The 18806-nt window shown below is 45.4% G+C and overlaps 1 protein-coding gene across 3 annotated transcripts in view; it reads right to left on the bottom strand.

Annotated features, from left to right (window-relative positions):
- Positions 1-3135: 3135 nt before the first annotated feature.
- ZKSCAN1 (zinc finger with KRAB and SCAN domains 1) overlaps positions 3136-18806 on the bottom strand; it is a 38618-nt gene continuing 22947 nt past the window's right edge. Inside the window, exons 1-4 of one of the 3 annotated variants that reach the window (XM_030846103.2) lie at positions 12125-12195; positions 6492-6981; positions 6006-6198; positions 3136-4358 (exon numbers count right to left, since the gene is read on the bottom strand). In XM_030846103.2, the coding sequence (XP_030701963.2) occupies positions 3523-4358; positions 6006-6198; positions 6492-6884 (1422 nt within the window). In that variant the 5' untranslated portion in view covers positions 6885-6981; positions 12125-12195 and the 3' untranslated portion in view covers positions 3136-3522. The other 2 variants (XM_030846104.2, XM_030846110.2) reach the window with 2 other exon arrangements.

Genomic DNA, 18806 nt, shown 5'->3' with positions numbered 1-18806 from the left:
GGTTGTCTCTTTTATTACTCAGTTGTAAAATATATTCAACGTAAAAGTGCCTTATCATATATACATGATTTGCAAAAATGTTCTACCATTCTGTGAGTTGTCCTTTCACTTTCTTGACAGTGTCCTTGGAAGTACTTTATAAGTTTCTTTATAAGTTTCTCTTATATTTCCTTTGGTTCTTTATGCTTTTGTTATCTGTATTAGGTTAGACAGAGAGGTGGAAGCATCGCTGTTCACATATACTGGGGGTAGGATTGCTGGATAAGATGCCCAGTTACATCTGAATTTCAGATAAACATTGAATAATTTTTTTAGCATAAGAAGTATGTCCCAAATATACTGTTTACCTGGAATCTACATGTGCTTTTATTTGCTGAATCTGGCAGCCCTAGCCAGGGGCCCAGTGCACATGTGTATCTGTGTGTGTCTAAATGTGTGTCCGTGTGTGGCCTATGGGGCAACACTCACAAGCATCTTCAGACCAAGCCAGCCTCGCAGCCCCTGGGACCGTGTCCTTCCCAGCCCACCAGGGGTCCTCAACCACTCTCTTGGAGCCAAGCAGGAACTGGTCTCCTAACCATGGGAGAGGGGAACTGGGACTGAGCAGAGGTCAGGTACACCAGCTTCCCCCATTTGTGATCTCACGTCTCTGAAGGTCCCCAGCAGACCTGAGCACTGGCTGCCTACAGAAGAACCAGCTCAATAATGCGTCTCTTACTGTCTTATTCCTCCTCTCTCTCCCCTTGCTTCCTCTGGTCATCTCCCTAAGTAACCTATCTGCCCCCATGCCCTGGTCCTGGGCTCTGTTTTAGAGGAAATCCGAACTATGACAGTTGGTAGTGGGAGTGCCCTAGAAATGGAGCCCTCGGGATGGGATTCTGGAGCGCGTCACTTGCTGGTCAGATGGTAAAAAAGGAGCCTGGTGATAAAGGTAACGGTGGCAACCCCTGGCGCTCTACCCCATGGCAGCTGCTACTGTTCCTACTAGTTCTGGCAAGAGATGAGGTACAGGTACCAGGGAAAGCATCAGCTTATGCAATAGTTCTATATAACCCAAGCATTACTGGGAGAGTGGCAGTTATAAGGGCTGCAGAGTTTCTCTCTCTCAAGCTTTGAAGAAAGGAAATGATAGACTTGGGTCAGCCAACTACCAGTTCAGGGCCTGTTGTGACAGCCGGAAGTCCTCCATGGCAGCGTTGGAGAACCGCACCTTGTGTACTGAGAGCAGACTGGCCTGAAAACCAGGCGCAGGATTTAACTGTCAGGGTGGCGGAACTGCAAAGGTGGCTAAATGAAAAGCCTCACCAAGTCACTGATGCCAAAATTCCAGGCCCTGATCGGGAAAGACTGGGATCCTGATGTATGTGACACTTGGGTAGGTGTGCCTGAGCACCTGGAACCCTAAATTCCCAAGCCCTCTGGCCTAACAAAAGCACCTCCCTTCCCTTGATACAGGAAAGGAGCCTCTTTTTGCCTGGAAACCATGCAAAAATCTCACCTGAGGCACATGCCTCTCAAGATAATGCTCATTCTCCTCAAGATCCGTCCCCGCCTTCCCCAATACATACAGACTGCGATACTGTGATTTATAACAACACGATTTAGTCATTCAGGCAACCTGAGCAGGTCCAGAAGTCCCAAGGTGTGTAAGCAGGAGGCTCAGGCCTCACGTTTCCTACCTTTGCTGACCTGCTGCCTCCCTCTGCTCACACCTGTGGATTCATTCCCCTTTGACTTGGTGGAAGGAACAAGGAGGGTTTGTGTTTCACAGAGGGATCAGCTCAATATTTTGGTGTGTGAACCAAAAATGTGCTGATTCACACGGCCTTGTTCAGGAGTGGCCCTAAAGGCCAGAGTGAGGGGAAGGAATCTGGTGGGCAGAGCTGTGAGCAGCCTATCTGGCACCAACTTTCCATGGAGGGAGAAGTGGCCTCCCGGGCTGTGACTTGTCTAGACAAGGGGTCTGCAAAGAATAAGGCTGAAAGCCTGGAGACAAGGAGACCACAGGAAGACTTCAGCTCGCAGATGGACCAATGGGAGCTGAAAGGAAGTATGTGGACCTTTGCGTCACAGTGACACCCATCAGAAACTACCACTGCAGAGTCAGGAAGGTGAGTGGCAGGACAGATGGGGGGCCCAGTCCACTCTCAGCAGAGGAGGACGAGGGCTCAGCAGGCTCAGCCTTCATCTGGAGCAGTTTCGGAGGGGGCCCTACAGAGAGCCAGCTGCTACCTAATCACTAAATTCTCTGCGGCCTCCGGGATGGTTAATATACAAACAGGATAGCTCACACGAAACGTCCAGTCAAAGGAGCTGGCAGGGACGTCCAGATCGTCGGCAGGCCACCAGAACAGTAAGAACCCTTCAGATTTCAAGCACTATTGATTCTTTTTCAGTAATGACCCCCCCCCTCCACCGCCCTAATATTTTGGCTGCTGCACAGACTCATTACCTGTAGTTTAATCTGATCCCAGGATGGCATACGAGGCAGTTTCCAGCGATCAGAACTGGTACTAGACATGACACTTTCTTGCTGTCCCCAATCCTGGCATGTCAGGTTTGCGTGACCACTAGGACTGCAGCAGCAGACAAAGAGATATTTCAGTGACTACTAATAAGAGGTGGAAAAAACTCACAATATGAAGATAAGCAAATGATAGGAGCAAAGAGTGAAGTTGTTGGGTTTCCAGGTAACAGGAGGACCAACTGGCCAAAAGCCATACCTTAAATCAAAGAGTTTGCAGTCACAGGGAAAAAAACAGGATGGATTTAAGGTAATCATATTGTGTATTATTGGCTTCTGGAATTTAGTAGGAAGCTTCTCAAGGAGTCAGATTTTCACAGACTTCGGCAGAGACACGAGTATACATGCCCCAAAAGCATGAGGCTGACAAAATGTTCCCAAATGCTGGAAAAACGTGTTCTGTATGCAGGAAAAGCACGATGAAGACTAAGCTGCAGCTACCCTGCACACCCTGCTGCAATTTCCTCACACACACACTCACAATCACTGAAAGTTCTATTTACCCCAAATCCAAATTTTCCAAAAGCAAAACCAGTAGGAAGTTTCCTCTCTAGAATAGTGTTGAATAACTAACATACAATTTTTTAATAAAATAGTCCTGAGGCATCACAAGATGTTTTAAGTTTATTCTGAATCGGATTAAACTGTGTTCAACATGGCTCATTTCTTTACAAATCATAATTCTTGAATATATGTTAAAACAGTTAAACAGTTTTAATGTTTCCTTCTTAATTATACCAGATACACAGCACTTTAACTATACAAAAGGCAATGTCCGCATGGTTTATGGGACTTGAAGTGCGGTGAGGGGACCCTGCTGCAGCCAGCGGGCAAGGTGAGGAACCCGCCGTGTCCCCGCCTGAGCTCTCACTGTCCCCTCGACGTCGAGTGAAACGAAATCTACCCCCGAGTTTACATTGCAATTACTGGGCTTTCTCCCTAGCATTCACGTTCTGAAGTTAAAAAAACAAAAACCATCAAGAGAGCATACCTGACAGTTAAGGCCCTTCTCCCTCTGCAGTGTGGACTCTCTGATGTTTGGAAAGATTGGACTTACTACAGAAGGTTTTCCCACAATTATTACACCAATAGGGCTTTTCCCCGGTATGGATTCTATGGTGTTTATTAAAATTGGAGCTGTGGTTGAAGGCTTTCCCACACTCCTTACATTTATACGGCTTCTCTCCAGTGTGGAGTCTCTGGTGAGAACTAAGACCCGCGTGCTGACTAAAGCTCTTCCCACACTCGTTACACTGATACGGCTTCTCCCCAGTGTGTATTCGATAGTGTCGAATGAGGCTGCCTTTCCCGCTGAAGGCTTTGCCGCAATCTTTACACTGGTAAGGAGCCTCTTCAGTGTGCATTCGCTGATGTTTAAGGAGGTCCGAGCTCTGACCGAAGGCTTTTCCACACTTACAGTCATAGGGCCGGTCCACCAAGTGTGTTCTGTAGTGAAGGGTCAGGTTGGAGCTGTGGCTGAAAGCTTTCCCACATTTGGTGCACACATATGGTTTCTCCCCAGTGTGTGTTCTCCGGTGTTTAGTGAGATTTGAGCTATTACTAAAGGCTTTCCCACACTCAGCACATATGTAACGTCTCTCTGCTGGGGCAGGTTTAGTCATTACTTCTCTACCTTTTGAGGGACCTTTGTCTTGGAGAGGAATTTTTGTTCCTCTTCCCTTTTCCAGGTTAACCCACTGCCTTTCTAACCTGGCCTCACATTTGTTGGCAATAATCATGGGAATAGAATCCCTTCTGAATCCTTCTGTGTGAAATTCTTCAGAACTTTCCTGCTTATCTGTTGATTCCTCATTCTGGGTGTTCGACTTACGATCTGAAACAGTAAGTAGAATAAGGACATGTCAGTTGTTTCCTGTCCTGAGAAGAAACTGTTAAATGAGAAATAGAATCACCAGGTGACACTGATGGATTCTAAGGGGTAACCAAATATTGCTCTATGAAGTTACAGTATCACACTAATACAAATAAGTCATTATCAGATCTAGTTTACGATGCCAAACTTTCATGCAAGCCCCCTGCCAGAAGCTATCATGGTATGAGAAGTACATGGTGTTCTCTGCCAGGAGAACTTCGGGTATAGAGGGCAATTAGGCAAAACCAAGCATACTGAGACAGCAGCAAAGGAGATGGGTGATGCTCAGGTAGAAAGAAACAAGAAAGAAAGACTGTGGAAGGGTCAAAGTTGATAAAGGAAAATAAAAAGGATAATTAAGGGAGAAGAGGCTAGTGGCAAACTCACAAAATCCTTATTCTCACAAAAGCTGAATATAAAAGCAATAAAAGAGAACGTTTGGTCCACTTATAATCATTCTAGTCCCAGATCCTTACTAATTTGAATGACAGTACTTAACTCCCATGAGGGTTTAATTCTCATCATTTCACCTACATTGGCTATGTCTTATCATTCTCTTAGTTATAAAGTAACTGTCAAAATCAGACTGAAGCAGTTTAGCTTTTTTAGAGCACTTCACGAGGCAGTCACACCTCTTAAAAGTCCACCTAGGGCTTCCCTGGTGGCGCAGTGGTTGAGAGTCCGCCTGCTGATGCAGGCGACACGGGTTCATGCCCCGGTCTGGGAAGATCCCACATGCTGCGGAGCGGCTGGGCCCGTGAGCCATGGCCGCTGAGCCTGCGCGTCCGGAGCCTATGCTCAGCAACGGGAGACGCCACAACAGTGAGAGGCCCGTGTACCGCAAAAAAAAAAAAAAAAAAAAAAATCCACCTAACCATCCACATACACAGAAAAGGGGAGTAAGAGAAATTCACACTGAAAAATGGGCTCCCTTTGAGAACTGCCATCCCTCCGCAAGTCCAGAAGCCTCAGTCAACAAGGTACTTTCCTCTAAGCCACTTTCTCCTCGTCCCTGTCTCTCTCTCCACCCACCATCTATTTCCCTCCTCTGCTACCAGCTGCTTCTAGGCTCACCCCCTCCTCACTGTCCACTGCTGACTGAAGCAGCAGCTAAAATCCCTTTCAGTCCCTATGATGAGCAGTCACTTGGCTACACGTACAGATCTCCCTTCAAGTTGCCATGAACTATGTGTGGGAAGTAAATAACTTAAGAAAAGTTAAACATTTTAAATAGCTTAATGAGGCATAAGTTGAAAAAGAAATTACCAGGACCATTTCTGCATAATCCCGAACTGATCACAGCAGGTTCACTAAGTCATTAACAAATGAACCAGCACCACCTCTTACTGATTCATTCAAGCTGTCCTCGCTTCCATGAACAGTCCCCTTACTAAACTCACTTCAACTCTCCCTTTACGAGCGTGTCATCTGTTCCCACGCCAGGACTGACTGAGACACACCTGAGGGAGGAAAGGAACTCATTCTGCCTTGTCAGCCAGACCAGTTGAGTCAGCCTAGGGGGGCCACCTCACAACCAGGAATTAGGACGAGTGTTTCTTCAACCACAAAGGCCCGGGCACCGAGTGGGGGCCTGACAGATGGTCCTACCTTGAATCTTTCTCAGCTCTGGAGTGAAGTCCTCCTCTTCACCAGTCTCTTGGATGTAGAGGGGCCCCCAAGACTCGTATTTGTAACTGGTCTCCACAGACCGTGGCTGCGGGCTGCTCAGGGATTCCTCCACTGTTCCTGAGGATGCCATCTTCTCCCACCACTGTTTCTGTTCACTGGGAGGCGGTGAGGCCTAGAGACAATTAGGAATGGCTGGGTCTGTGCACAGCTCACTTTAAGAACCAGAACAAAAGAAAACCTCAGGACAGCTATGTAGAACCTCTAGGAAAGAGAAAAGCATCCATCCCATTCAACTCCCAAGGGTAATTCCCTAATTCCATATAGGACAGCAGAAGAAAAATAGGAGGAAACATGGTCTAACTCAGCGGAAGGTCCATTCAGTTATTCTCAGTGTGTGAACAAACCCGCTCCTGCCTGGACTGCTACGCTTCCGACCTCACAGAGTAAAAGGTCTCCCCAGCCTACCTGCTGTGCTGGCTCATCCAGCTCTCGCTCCAGATCTTCCAGGAGAGTGACGGCCTCTTCAGCGCTCTCCGGGCAGTGCTCCTGCACCCAGGCCTGGAGCTCCTGGGGCAGGATGGTCAGGAACTGCTCCAGCACCAGCAGCTCCAGGATCTGCTCCTTGGTGTGAATCTCAGGCCGCAGCCACTCACAGCAGAGCACCCGGAGCTGGCTGAGGGCCTCCCGAGGGCCAGGGGTGTCATGGTACCCAAACTGCCTGAAGCGCTGGCGGAATGTCTCCAAGCTGGGAAGGCGCTTCCCTTTCTCCTCCTCCTCGACCTTCACAATCACAGGCCCCTGCTCTTGTGGAGTTCTAGGGCCCAGAACTGTGGCCATGCCCAGTACCTTGGTCATCATATAGGTACTCCAGAAACAGTGTCACTAAAATGGGGCTCTGTGTAGCAGGAGTACTGGTTCCTTTGGATTTCTGGTTCTTTAGGGCTACACGTTAAACCTATGAAAATATGGTTACCATAAAATTACCAAAAGAAAAAGTATGTATGCTTTTTGGTCTTTATAGCCACACCTTTAGCACAGGAAATTGTGGAAATTATGGCCATCGTAAAACTACCATATAACAATGACTGTCAAATATCTTTCTGGAGTCAGCTCAGGATATCCTATTTTGATTTGACTTTGCCTCCACTCTCTGAAAAAGTGCACTGTGGCTCAACCCCGCTCCTGCATATATGTCTGAAGAAAACGAAAACACTAATTCAAAAATATACATGCACCCCAATGTTCATAGCAGCATTATTTACAATTACCAAAATATGAAAGCAATCTAAGTGTCCATCAACAGATAAACAGATAAAGAAGATGTGGGGTGTGTACGTGTACACACACACACACACACAAAATGGTATACTAGTCAGCCATAAAAAAGGGTGAAATTTTGCCATCTGCGACAACATGGATGGACTTGGAGGATATTATGTTTAGTGAAAAGTCAGAAAGAGAAAGACAAATACTGTATATTGTCACTTATATGCAAAAGCTAAAAAAAAAAAACTAGTGAATATAATAAAAAAGAAACAGACTCACAGATACAGAGAACAAACCAGTGGTTACCAGTGGGGTGAGAGAATGGGGGAGGGGCGATATAGGGCTGGAAATTAAGAGGTACAATCCACTATGTATAAAAGAAATAAGCTACACGGATATACTGTACAGCAGAGGGAATATAGCCAATATTTTATAATAACTATAAGTGGAGTATAATCTTTAAAAATTGTGAATCACTATGTTGTACACTTGTAACTTACATAATATTGCACATCAACTATACCTCGATTTGGGAAAAAAAAAAAAAGCACTGTGGTGTAAGCTTAAAACTAAATTTAAATTAACTTTGCTCCAAAAATTGTTTCAGAATCTTACAATTCCTGAGATCTCAACAGACCATCTACTGGCCAAATGAAGTCTGTCTAAACCTACAACTTTTAGCTTCAGCATTAAAAATTTACTAGTCAAATGACAGGCTAGTTAGCATAACCAGGAATCATGTTAGAAGCCTGGAATTAATTAGCATATTTTTAAATGATTGAGCATAGTTAGTGATATAATTTGAGCTTCACTTGACCCATTTTAAGCAGGGCATACTCTTGTTTTAAAATGCCATTTATGTTTAGCTTTCACAGAAAGACCAGTGGAATGACAAGAGATTAGACTAAAAGTAACCTACGTTCTTTCAGAGGTATTTCTTTTGATGAGACACATACTGCTGAGAGGAAACTGAAGGGAAAAATTAAACCACAATAGACAATACAAAAGATGTTTAAGAGTATTTTTTCTTTTAAATTTTAAATATTATATATATCTGTCAGCTGATACATTAGAATACTGAAAACATCTATAGTAAATATAATTACTTCCATTTTCTTCATATGCCAAAAAAGTGAAATCCACTCACTCAACATTTGCTGAATACCTGCCATGGGCTCGATGCTAGGACTGCAGGGATGCCTAAAACAGATACACGCCTACTCACACAGCTTTCAAGTTGTGGGGGAGATGGAAAAGAAGTGAGTAAACAGACAACAGAATCAGTCTATCATTCTTGGCATTCATTAAATATAGTACTCTGAAAGAAAACTACGTAAGTTAATTAATCTTACACACTTGTGACTGGCCTTCCTGATGAGCATGTTTTCAAACTCTAAGCAGCACCTTTCCTGTCACATAGGTGTTCCCATACTGAATTTGAATAATCTAGACCAAGAAAACTCCAGCAGTCTCAAGAAAGAGCCAAACACGTAAAAAATCTATGTGGGTGTTCATTACATGAAATTATATTGATAACAATGGTAGAGAACATAAAAAGGATGTATAAATGGCTTATAAAAGCTGAAGACGAGGGAACAGGAGTTGCAGATAATCTAAAGCTAAGGCATTTAAAAAGTTGAGTATGCTAATTTCTAACATGCGTGTCAATCTCCATGGATCTGGCTTGAGAGCACTTGAAATATCATCTTGCACACACACTCATAATATACACACAATCACAATGAAGGAAAAAGATAAAAACACAAACAGTGATATTTCTGGGTTACAGAATTACGAATGATTTCAATTTTTTAAAGTCTTTTTTTTATTTCCTACATTTTCTATAATGGGTATTATTACTTGTGTAGCCAGAAAATCATAAAATCTCCAAAGGAATCATAAGCAGTTTTTAATAAATAAAATAGATTTTACTTCTAATGCCCAAATTCCATGCCCTTCAAAAAAAGAAACCCAGAAAAACAAACAAGCAGCAATTCCAGCCCATGCAGGACCTTCCAAAAAAGGTACATTTATGTTACAGCTTTTATATCAGATGTTTAGTTTCACACATTTAGTAAATATGTATTAAAAACATGTATTTTATATGACTCTTCCCCTTTATTTTTGTAATCAATTTTGGTAATTAAAAAAATATAGGAAGTGGGGTTCTAGGAATAAAACCTCAATACGTAACCTTGCTTTTACGAGAAAGTCAATAATTATCAGCTGCTAATTAGTTCAGAACTCTTGGGATGCTAGCTGGGACTCCCCTCTACTGTACCCAAATTCTGAAGCATCCTATGAGGTGCCAACAGGTATTCCAACACAGTGGACCAGCATCAGCACTGAACACTCGTTTATGCTATCCTCTGCACCCAGTACACTACTGAAAGCTCCCACGTTCAGAATTACTTGAAAACTGAGCGGGGGGTGGGGGGGTGGGAAGCACTGTCATCTAGTCTCTTAAAATAAAGGCATTAGCACCAAAGGCTAAAATAACCTAAATATAGATGTAGTAGCGCTGGGAGCATTCCTTAGAAATCCTTTCAAGTGGACCTCCTAAGTGTTGGAATAACTTTGTAACATAACTGGTTACAAAATTTCCCACTCTCTTCAGAGGAGGGCACCCCAAGAACAGGAAAGACTGCTCAGCTTCTGGGATCCAGCCTGGGAAACTCTGCAAGACACTAGGAGTTATATAACCCAGCACAGGAGGCATTAAACAGTGAGTGTCCTGTATCATGTTCACATGGGATCTGTTCCCAGAAGTTGGCGAGTTCAAACTCACAGATGCCACTATATCACACAATCGCCTTTGCAAAACACATACACAGTCATAATTAAAGAAGAAAGTTTCCCTAGATGTTGCTGCTGGGCAACTGGCTGGGCTGGCTCAATAGCTCAGTGGTTTATTCTAGCACACCAGTTTTGCAGTGCCCACAATTCAAATTCATGCCTCAGCAAGGCCACAGACAAGTGGAGGGCTGGGTGCTTGAAGCCTTCTTCCTAACTGTACTCACTCTCTTTGGAGAGTTCATCCAGTCACGTGGTTTTAAGTACCATCTATATACTCAACAGCCGCCAATTTATCTGCAGCCTGGACCTCTCTTCTGAACTCCAGACTCACATAACAAACTACCCACTTGACGTTGCCACCAGCATGTCCAGTGGCATCTCAAGTTTAACACGCCTGAAACTGTACTTCCCATCTTTCACCCAAAGCTGCTCATCTTAGTTAATGGCAACTCCACCATTTTTTCCGGACCAAAAAAACCTGGGGACCCAATTCCTCCTTCACAGAATGCACACAACTCATGAGCAAATCTCTACAACTAAGAGATTCAGAGTTTGCTACCTCCAGCACTTGTGTCCCACCAGTCCATCATCTGTTGCCTGTTAAATACAACTCAGATCACATCATTCCTCTGCTCACACCTTTCAAGGCTTTGTGTGTCATACAGATTAAAAGCCAAAATCATCACAAGGCCAACAAGGTCTCAAAGATTTCAGCCCCTGTTGCCTCTCAGATCTCCTTGTCTCTTGTCTGCCTCTAGCAAAGCCAGTATTGGTCATGACCACACTGGTCATGCAGAGTTTGTCTAAAGGTTCATTTAGGGATGCCCTCAAGGTCTTAGCTTTCGAATTTTTAATAAGGTGCTTATAAAATAAAAAAGCATGTGAATAGAAAACAGAGGCTTCATTACTCACACTGTCTTCATCCACAGTGAACTATTTTAAGCTCGCTAGAATGTTTAGCACGAGAGGCCCATCAAGGAAAAGTTCACGGTCTACTACAAGCAGAGGCCTTTGTTCTGTTCCGAGGTTTTTTCCCCCTCTTTTATGCCGATTTCCCAAAGCTTATATGCCCTTATCAAAGTGCCCCAAATCCATTCTAGAACAAGATGAGGCATAAATAAACCAAATTATTACAGTCTAACAATTTAACACGACTTACCAATTAATGCTAGAATGCTTCTGACATACTCATTCTGTACCCGAAAACTCCTACGCAGGCAAACTTGATAATTCATGAGGCACAGATTTCTACTGCTGGACAGTTCTAATTGTTACAGGTTTTCTTTAAACTGCGCCAAATTCTGCATCACTTTTTATCTTCTTTCTTCACTGATCCTAGTTTGGTCCTAGACCAAAACTTACTTTCTCCGTTGTAGGCTTCCAATACCTGAAAACAGTTCTCTTTTCTTCACAGTTCTTTCAATTGCTCCTTATATAAGAAGTTTCCAAGTACCTCACTCACCAGATCACCTTTCTCTTGACAAACTATTTATAAATAAATGGTCCTCTAAAAATGTGTTTCCAAACTGGAGCAGATCCCTGTTACGTGCTTTCTAACCTGAACAAAGCCCTCCCTATTCCCTCCCTTGGAACAGATACTACCCAGGACTTCTGAGGCCCAGTTTCTCACACGAGGTCCCCAACCCCCTCGGGCGAATTCTTATCAATTAGCCTTTAATTCGGACCGCCTACCGAGAGCCAGGGAAAAAGAGAAAGCAGCCCCGCTCAGACTGACGGGCCGTTCGGCTCAGGGAGCGCAGAGAAAAACTGCTCTGGAACACGAAAGAAACCAACTTTCACCTTTTTAAACCCCTGGGGGTGTGCGCGGTGTGTGTGGGGGGAATGCTTTCAAGGGAGCAAACGCCTCCGCCGTCTGGGGCTGGGCAGGGATTGGGGGCTCCTCCCACCACCCTCCCAGGACCGGTCTGGGGAGTCCCCACAGGCCACAGCTGCCTAACCCACCCGTATCTCCCCGCACCCTTCGGCGGACACTCCCGCTTCCGCCCGCCACGCGAACCGGGGACCGGGAGGCTTACCGTGAGTAAAATCCGCTGGGGCCGCTGGAACACCTCGACGCGCACCGCCGCCGACGCAGCCGGAAGTGCGTCATAGCCCCGCCCACGGAGAGCTGTGCGGGGCCGCAGAGGCCCCTCTAGGAAGTTGGGAGGTCTTTTTTGGCATCTCGGTGTCTCGGGTACTCGGGAGGCTGAGGAGCGAAAGTGACTAGTGGAGGCGGCCTCGCAACGTGAACAGGCGGGGACCTCTTTCCCATTCCTTCTTTTTTTTAACCAAAGAGGGGTCGACCAGATGAAGTCTTGGCGGTTTTCGCACCCCGCCCCCGACGCCCCGGGCCAAGGGGAGGCGTGGGCTCGGCGCGGCGGCCTTGGTCCTCCTCGTGGACTTCAGAGGCCGGTTCCCCTGTGACCCTCAGGCCGGTCACCGCGTGAGAACTCGGTCCCCATTTATGGACAGAGCCCCACGCTTAGCCCACGAAGCCCGAGATTCAGTTATCACACTCAGATGCCCGGCGGCATCCACCTGAAGTAGCTGTGCCCTTGGGGCTTTGCGGGTTCGAAACTTCCTGGGCAGAAGTCTCTGAGGCCGCCTTCCAGAAGCTCCTGATGCTGCAGGACTTTGTACAGAGGTCCTTGCCTACCTTTTCCCCCGCCGCTGTTGCTCAACTGCAGGTTACGGGACTGTAGATTCTCAATGTTTTCGATCTCAGCCCCACCCCATCTGGCCCTCACTGAGTTTGCTTTTGGCTGGTCCCTCAAAAGGCACACATGTTGAGGGACAGCAACGTGCCTGCGCAGGGAATACCGTGTCTGAATGCACCATAAATTTGTAGAGATGAGACGTTTTTCCCTGATGTTTTCTATGATCATTTAAATTAAAAAACAAAATTCAAAGACATACAAAAGATCAACAGTGAATCCCCTATGTACCAACTGACCAGTTTCAACAGTTATCACACAGTCAGTCTTGTTTCGTTCATTCCCCCACGCACTGGTCAGACGTCTAAGATGGGCCCCTTCTGGGTGGCAAACGTTAAGAGGAGTGTTCAAAACCCAGTGATCATCCAGAAATGATGAAATCATCAGGAGGTGTGAGCCCTGAACACCATGCCATTCCACCTAGGAGAATCTGGAGAATTTTTCTTACCTTAGGTAGGAGAGGACAAGGGGAGAATGAGAGACAAAGCAGTCTTAGTTTTCAAATTTGTGAAGTGTCATCACTTGAAAATGAAGTTTGTCTTCTGGGGCCCAGAGGACAGAACTAAGAGCAATGAATGGAAATGAAAGAAAAGTTCAATACAAGGAAGGACTTTCTAAGAGAGTTGCTCAAAAACGGCCACTTCCTGCATCATCTTGTGCTGCTTTGAAGTGGGAGAGCCCTGGGAATGGGGAGGACAGGAGTTTTGCAGAGTGAATTTTGGGGCTGGATGACCTACAGCTTGCCCCAGACTCCTGTTAGTTTTTCCCTTCACCTCCAGCCCCAATGGCATTCATTCACCATTACCACTCCCTCCACACACCTCCTCTGAGTACTTACTGTGGGCCGGTACTGTGTTAAGCACTTGGTTTCAATTCTTTATTGCCGCATAAAAAACTACCCCAAAACTTAGTGCCTTAAACACAACAATTATCCTGACTTCTTCTAACTCAGAGGCAGTAAGGGGCTTAAAAATATAGACTCTGAAGAAAGAGCCAAGTTTGGATCTTGACTTTCCCACATGTCACTTATATGACACTGGAGAAGTTACTTACTTTCCTGAGCCCATGTTTCCTGATCTATAAAACAGAGATTTTAATATTTCACAGGGGTAAGTATTCTCAGGATTATGTTTCAAAGGATTGATAAATTGAAGATAAATGTGTGTAGCAGATTGTTTCTAAAAAATAGTCACAACTCCCATCCCACATGCTCTTTTGCAATGTGGCCAAGAGCTAGATAGAACAGAGTCACTCAGGCTGAGGGGGAAACCAGAAACCTCAGAAACCTGCATAGTTCTATGAGCCACACGTTTCATTGTTGTTTTTGTTGTTGTTTGTTTTTTTGGCCGCACTGTGAGGCTTGCAGGATTGAACCCGTGCCCTCTACAGTGAAAGCTCGGAGTCCTAACCACTGGACCACCCAGGAATTTCTGAGCCACACATGTATTGATGCCTTGGCAGCGCTCTGTCCAACCTCTTAGACAAAAGGATCTTTGCCGAGTCATGCAACCAGTAAGTTGTGATGTTGAGGCTTAAAGGAAATCCTTCCCGTTCCAAGCCCATTGTTGTTTCTACAGCAAAGGGCCTAGAGTTGCAAAATACTGATGGCAAGAGAGACCTTAGGGAAAAACTGGTTAAGTTCTTGTTTTCAGATGAAGAAACCCACCTGTGCCTGAAGAGGTCAGCTCCGAGGAACACTAGTGAGCTAATTAGTAGCAGAGCTGAGAGTAGAATCCAGATGCTCTAATTCAATCCTGTGTCCTTACTATATCTCAGCAGATTAAAAAGATCAATATGCTCCCATCCAAATCAGACTGTGGTCAAATAAGTTAACTTACATGATCCATTATCATCTATTGATATAACCATGGCCATATGACAAAACCACAAGAGAGCAGACGAAGGAACAGTTAGCCGTTGTGGCTGGTGGCTCTGCATTTCTTCTTCAGAACAGTTTAGACTTACAAGAACCTCATACTCTTCCAATGAATTCATTCAGCAAACACTAACCAAGAACCTACAATGTGTCAGCCATTGGGTTCAGGCACAAGGAGAAAATGAAAAATGAAAAATACACGTAGCTCTTGGCAGTTATGTAAACAAATAACTATGGACGTGGTCCATAATAATACACGGTCCATGATAATACAGACGAGACCAATAAATGGTGACTAAGTGACGTGTCATCTTGGGGATGCACAATGTGATGTCTCCTAACATGCAAAGCTCTGTGGCAGGGAGTTTATTAGAGGACAGTTCCCGCCTTTTGGAGAATTCTACTTGCTAAAAGTTCTTTCGATTAAAGCAAACATCTAGGGAAATTCCCTGGTGGTGCAGTGGTTAAGAATCCGCCTGCCAATGCAGGGGACACGGGTTCAAGCCTTGGTCCGGGGGGATCCCACATGCCACGGAGCAACTAAGCCCGTGCACCACAACCACTGAGCCTGCGAGCCACACCTACTGAAGCCCTCGCGCCTAGAGCCCGCGCTCCGCAACAAGAGAAGCTACTGCAATGAGAAGCCCGCGCACCACAACAAAGGGTAGCCCCGGCTTGCCGCAACTAGAGAAAGCCCACACGCAGCAATGAAGACCCAACGCAGCCAAAAATAAATAAAATAAATAAATTAAAACAAACAAACAAAAAGCAAACATCTGCTTTCTTGTAATTTCAACTCATTGATCCTAGTCTTTTTTTTTTGGCTGCACCACAAGTCTTGTGGAATCTTAGGTTCCCAGCCAGGGATTAAGCCCAGGCCCTCGGCAGTGAAAGCGCGGAGTCTTAACCACTGGACCGCCAAGGAAGTCCCACATTGATCCTAGTCTTGATTGATCATTTTCTCTCACAAAATGCATGTAGTTGTTCTTGTCAGCCCTTCAAAATATTTGGAAACTACCATGTGTGACTGTCCCAAAAACCACCTACAACAGTTCTATGATCTTGTCTGAAAGTTGCTTCTGAATCTTGGAATGTGAAGTGTATAATGACCCTCTGAGAGTCCATGGTTCCTCATTTAAATGACCTCCATACTCTCCCACTTAACTTTCTCTGCATTACTTGGTTTTCTTTTGTCTTTTTTTTTTTAACTGGAGTATAATTGCTTTACTATGTTGTGTTAGTTTCTGCTGTACAACGAAGTCTTTTGTCTTGAAAGATTATTTGGTTTGAAAAAGAAAAAGACCCCGCTTTGTAGCAGAGGTCTGGAAAGGGAAAAGCTACGCTAGTTACTGCAGGTCTGGGCTTCCTCCCTCCTCTTCCAGCAGGGTGGTCATGGTTCTCTCTAAAAAGGTTGCTTTCTGGATCTTCCTCGCTCAGTCTCGCCATCACTTACTTTTGCTGCCATCACTATGCTTGGCCAGCAGAGGGTGATCAAACCTTCGTTTCTTTTAGAATAAGGCAAGCTCCTTACCCATCACAGCTCTGAAAACTTCCCTCTTTTCTTCCCAGAGGGAGTCCACCTGTACAGCCTGTTGGGAAGCTGCAAAGACATTCATTCAGCTAAAGAAAATGAAAAGAGAATAAAGGTGATGTAGTTAGACAACCCCATATCTTAGAGCTGGAGCGCTGTTGCTAATGTGCCTTGGAGGACTTGAAGACGCAGCTTAATTATCTGGAAAATGGGCATAATAATAACCTGCTCTGAGAACTTTAAAGCATTTGGATCACATGAGAGTGAACCAGCTTTGTAATTACCTGTACCAATAGTAAGGACATTTTCATCTTCAAAACTCTTGGCTACCATACTATTTCTGATCTCCGTTTTAATGTCAGTGCACTGCCCTTCCCCACCGCCCTGTCCTAGGATGTGGCTCTGCCCATCACAGGTCCTTTTTTGTTGCTGTTGTCCTACCTGCTCTGGAGAGGGCCACTTGCCTTCTTAACAAGAGACAGTAAAGTTTCCCGCCAAAGCTTTTACAAGAGCAGGTTGCCGGCTTGTTCCCCGTTGTTGGTGGAAGAACCCAGAAAAAAATTGCATAATCTCTGAGTAGAAGGAGATCACCAAGGGCATCTGGCCCAGCCCTCCCCCTTGCAAAATCCCTTCCTGCCCAGGACCCCTGGGTGTCATACCTGACCTGATTTGATGCAGACACCTGCTCTGGCTGGCTCTGCAATGAGGTTCCTTCTCCCAGCGTCTTCCACTAGGGCCATTCCTTCTGGGTGTGCACCTTGGGCCCTGCAGAACCCTGGGGCCACCAGTCATCTTCTTATCAGGAGTTGTACGGTTATCACAACTCACTAGCACAAGGCAGGCAAGTGTCTTGAGGAAGGGGTGCCTTTTTCTAATTTGTCCAAAGTCCTGGTAACAGCTGGGAAGAGCTGGCTTTACTTATCTGCCTTACTCAGTGCTGGACCTCTTTCTTTTTTATTATTCCTGACACCCAGCACATGGCCTGACAATAATGTTTGTTGAAAGGGATTTAGATTGATTTCTTGGAGGCATGCAGGACAAACTGAATGCCTCTTGTACATGAGAGGCCTTTAGATACTTGAGGGCAGAGACCAAGTTCTCATACGTTTTCTCCTCACCAAGCAAAACCCTTTATTGCACATCTGAGGTGGTTTTGGTTTTACCATCCTGCGGTTGGTCTGTCTCTCTTTTAAAATGTGGAGTCCAGACCCAAACGCAGGGCGCACGATGACAGATGATCCAGATGGGGGGAGTCGTGCTAGCACGTGTGTGTTCAAGCATCTGGAGTGGAGGCCGTGCCAAAGACACCTGAGACTTGGAGGCAGTGGTGGTGACTACTGGTGAAGGGATGTGCATAGTTTGGGACAAGAAAGGCCTCTTAAACCTGTGCAGTAATGCCCATGACTCCAGAGGAAATACCATTCCCCGGAGGATTTGGAATTGCAAGAGCTGAAGAAGGATTGGGGCAGGGGAAAGAATTGAGTAGGGATTAGTGCAGTTTGAGAGACTCAGAGGCCATGTGAAATTCTGTCCATAACATCGGGGACTGTCACGGGTCCCAAATTTTCACAAAGACCTGATTTCAAGGTAATGTCTTTTAGGGACTCATGGGATGGAGGACACTGCCAGCATGTTTCACTTAAAGAAGGGAGACCTTTGTGAGGGGTAAATTAATATTCAGGAAAGAGTGAGAGGACCATGGAGGAAATAATAGCTAGTATATCTGGAACACATAGGTCAGGCACTGCTGTAGCTGCCTTACATGTAACGGCTCATTTAATGCTTATAACGCTATGTCCATTTTGCTGATGAGGAAACTAAGACACAGCACGTAAGTGGTAGATGAAGGATTTGATCCTGGGCACACTGGCTCCAGTGCCTGCGTGTGTAAACACTATGCTAGGCTGCTCCATAAACGTAGTTGTGGGATCACAGAGGTGGCGTATGCAGGTGGGAGAATAACTGAGCTCAGAAAGGACATGAAGTAGTGGAGAGAACCTGATTGTTGGAGTCAGACACACCTCGCTTTAAATCCAGCTCTGCCACTCATGCATGGGATCAGCTGCTTCACGTTACGGGCCTCAGTGTCCACATCTGTATAATGGGGCAACTGTCTCTACAAAGTTGATGTATGGATTAGGGAAACCTCATGGTTGTTATTATTCAGGACCTGGTGAAGGAGGAAGAGAGAGAGGAGTTGATGGGCAGTGCAATGCAAACAACTCACAAGGTTTCAAGGAAATGTCAAGTGCTCTAGAAAAGTAAGGGAGAATGAAGACGAGAGAAAGGGCTCTGTCAAGAACACTGGTGACCTCTAATGGTGCCATCTAAGAGGCTGGGATGAGAGCCGAGTTACAAGGGAATTCCTTGGTGGTGCAGTGGTTAGGACTCCATGCTTCCACTGCAGGGGGCAGATCCCTGGGGAACTAAGATCCTGCATGCTGTACAACGTGGCCAAAAAATAAAAACACACAAAAAAAAGAATGTTAAAAAAAAAAGAACTGAGTTACAGGGGCTTTAAGAGGGAGGATATCAGCAGTGAAGAGATGAAAACAGCAGTTCTGGTTCACGTGGCAGAGGAATTTGGTAGCTAAAAG

The sequence above is a fragment of the Globicephala melas genome, chromosome 15 (genome assembly GCF_963455315.2).
Source record: "Globicephala melas chromosome 15, mGloMel1.2, whole genome shotgun sequence".
Lineage (NCBI taxonomy): Eukaryota > Metazoa > Chordata > Mammalia > Artiodactyla > Delphinidae > Globicephala > Globicephala melas.
This window is presented reverse-complemented; position numbering and strand designations above follow the sequence as displayed.